The 3,301-nt window shown below is 37.5% G+C and overlaps 1 protein-coding gene across 1 annotated transcript in view; it reads left to right on the plus strand.

Annotated features, from left to right (window-relative positions):
- Positions 1–3,301, plus strand: part of TMEM184C (transmembrane protein 184C) — a 30,560-nt gene that overhangs the window by 20,869 nt on the left and 6,390 nt on the right. The window contains exons 6-7 of the mRNA XM_019522171.1: positions 530–623; positions 2,447–2,559. Coding sequence (XP_019377716.1) covers positions 530–623; positions 2,447–2,559 — 207 coding nt within the window. The remainder of the gene's footprint in view (positions 1–529; positions 624–2,446; positions 2,560–3,301) is intronic.

The following is a 3,301-nucleotide window of genomic DNA, read 5'->3' on the forward strand; positions in this document are numbered from 1 at the left end:
GTTTTCAGATTGGCAAAGTGGATGCCCCAAGTATTCTCCTTGGAGCAGATGCAGTGGCATCTGAGGGCCTGATTTAAGATAACAACTTTTTTGGATTGATGGTTTTGTGGGTGGTGTAAGTGTGGTGGTCCGTGGGTTTTGTTGAGCAGCCTTAGACTTAGAAATCTCTCAAGAATGCAACTGTTTCAGTTTATACTTTGTTTATATTTGAAAGGCTGTCTGGCCCCTTTATAGTGGTAAAACTGCATTTTATTACGATGAAAACTTAACATTTCAGAAATGAGGGTTTAAGTTTCCTTGTTCACCCCAAAGATTTCATTGAATTTTTCAGACCATAGCAGTAGCATAAATTTCACTACAACATGCATGTTTCTGAAGGCTATAATTCTTGTGAAGACCCTTAGCAATGCTAATGATCTTGAAACTTGAAAATAAATTCCAGGGTCTAAATGTTCTGTGGCAGAAAGATATGCCAGTTCCTTTAGAACAGAAGATTGATTGATGTGGTTAATGCTTAACTTTCTTGCAGAGTCTGTGAATTGGTTGGAGTATATGATGAAGGAAACTTCAGTTTCAAAAATGCTTGGACATACTTGGTTATATTCAACAACATGTCCCAACTTGTAAGTATCCAGATGTACCTTTGATATTTTTGTTGATGTCCAGATTAAAAATGTTGTTACATAATTAAATCTAGATATTTACATATTTCATTATGATTAACATTTTGGCTTGAACTCAGAAGAATTGAATGGCTTTCTATTTAATACTATGTTGTTTTGATTTTAAGGTGATCTTACATATATACTGATCCCTCATTTTCTAGGTCAGCATTAGGAAAAAGAACTTTTTCTTCACTATAAATTGATGACTATGGATGAAGTTTTTTAATTGCTTTTGCTCTTACAGAGTCCCAAAGGAGAATCAAGTAATCAAGAAAAAGGATTCAAAGGATTAAATGCACTAAAATATTATAACGATAATAAAAATACTACTACTACTAATTAAAATAATAAAATTTAAACCGCATGAAAAACATTTCTGACTTGATATTTTTTTATGCACAAAAATACTGCATGTTCAAAAGTCAGGACCACAGGAAGCCCAATTTATAAATTGACCAGCTTGTAGAATATTGAAGTCTTGGAGGAAAAAAGATACAGATTTACAATGAGAAATACGGTGTTATAACCTGCCATTTCTAAATCACTAATTCAGTCTGCATCTGCATAGTCACTGCATGTTATTAACACTTGTTTGATCTTGGAGGTATATGTGAAATGACTTGAACTCTCTCTGGCTCTCATCCCAAATATTGTTAATTAATACCAAATGTGGCAGTCTTTTCAGCATACTTCTCAAAGGCCATAGCCTGAAGCGACATGATACTGATCTGTATATAGTCTCTACAAATGCATAATCCATGTTAAGTCTTAGTGTATTGGTGGTTTAAAGTGGGGGTGGTCAACCTACAGCATGCATCACAATTGGTACATACAGCCTGTGTCTGATCATGGATACAACAGGTAAGACAGGAGCAGAAGGCAGAGCCAGGAGACTGGACAGGGAGCACAGAGAACGGAGCAAAAAGCAGAGCGGCAGATAGAGAGGAAGTGGATGGGAGTGGCACTTGGAGAGGATGTGGGCTAATTTGCCAGAAAGGTTGGGTCCAGCTGGATTAAGGGAAGGGAAATGGGCGTGGTAGCTTCTTATCTTGTATCTTACTTTGGACAGATAATTTAGGTGTCCTGGGTTGTTGATGTGACACGTTTCACAAACCAAAAAGCAGTTGCTCTAAAACAGCAGTTGGTAACTTCTGAGGGCCAAAATGACCTAGCTCAGGTTCGAGGTAGGTGGGCACTAGGTTCCATAGGCTGATGCCCCTGCCACAGTACTTTAGAAGCATTGCTGAAGCCCTGTGTCTGCAGGCTGGATCCAGTGGCTCTGCTTGCCCTAGGTTACTGGCCCCTGCTTATAGTCTTCCTTTATTTTATCCCTATTAGAATGACTCTAACCAGAGATGTGTAGTGGAGTGATTATCAGATTTTTCAGACTCAAGGATTCCTTTGTTAAATTCAAGGCACCCCTCAGAAAATGATCACTCTTTTTTGACTAGGGAAGAATAGTACAGCAGTTTTTCTGTTGAAAGGAACTCCGAAAGGCCACTACAGGTCTGAATGTTTTTAATGCAAAGGATACCTATTTGAAATATCTAGGCTTATCTTGAGTCACATTTGCACACCTGTAATACACTACATCAGTGCTACTATGCTTGGCACCCTTGAAAGGATCTCAAGGCACCCCAAGATTGAGAATCACCGGTGTCTGTATTGTATTACTTGCATTTTGCAGTAAGATTCCACAGAAACAATCTGATCCTTTTAAATGCCCCACCTGCCAAAATGAATAAGGATTTAAAAGGCTTAAAAACTTTGTTTTCTTCCAGTTTGCTATGTATTGCCTGGTCCTGTTTTATAAAGTATTGCGTGAGGAGCTGAATCCCATCCGACCTGTTGGCAAGTTTCTTTGCGTGAAGATGGTGGTTTTTGTTTCCTTTTGGTAAGTAAAACATTAACACGATGCTTGTTCCAGGGATTATCATGGAAGAAAATGGTTGTCTGTCACAAATGTCAGAAAACCCCTCCTGAAACCCTGTCATTGTTGGTAGAGGATTTTGAGAAAATGGGTTTCACTGGCAAGTTATCAGTCCAGACTTGCCTAGGAGACCTTTCAAATTAGTGAGGGCATAAAAATTTGAAAAGAAAAAAAAATTGCAAGGAAAAATTCCAAAACATAGCATGGGAGATGCTTCAAGATGAGTCAAGTTTTATTAATGAAATTTCATATTCTAAAGCTTTCCTCCAACTTTGTATCCTAATTAAGGTCAGTGTAAGTATTTTTTCAGGTCCTGTAATGTCACTTTCAGTCTCTTCCTATCACCAAGCAGTGTGATTTTTAGTGGACTGAGTACTGAACTGGGCTTCTGGAAAACAGGATGGATAAAAAGTAATGTTTTTTTTATAATTTAAAACATTGGATTTTTTTAATTTAAATCAGATTTTTCTGACTTAATTGTATTTTTACTTCAAGATGCTTTTAAAAAACAAACCTATATAGTTTTTAAGATAAGTGAGAGCTCAAGGTTATCATTTTGGAATAGGGATTATAACTTCTAATTATATGCTATATGGGACAATATAGTCATAGTTTCATAGTTTCTAGGGTTGGAAGGGACCTGAGTAGATCATCTAGTCCGACCCTGTGCCATGGCAGGAAAGAGTACTGGGGTCAAACGACCCCA

The sequence above is a fragment of the Gavialis gangeticus genome, unplaced genomic scaffold, assembly GCF_001723915.1.
Source record: "Gavialis gangeticus isolate Ggan-Ray unplaced genomic scaffold, GavGan_comp1, whole genome shotgun sequence".
NCBI classification, from domain to species: Eukaryota; Metazoa; Chordata; order Crocodylia; family Gavialidae; genus Gavialis; species Gavialis gangeticus.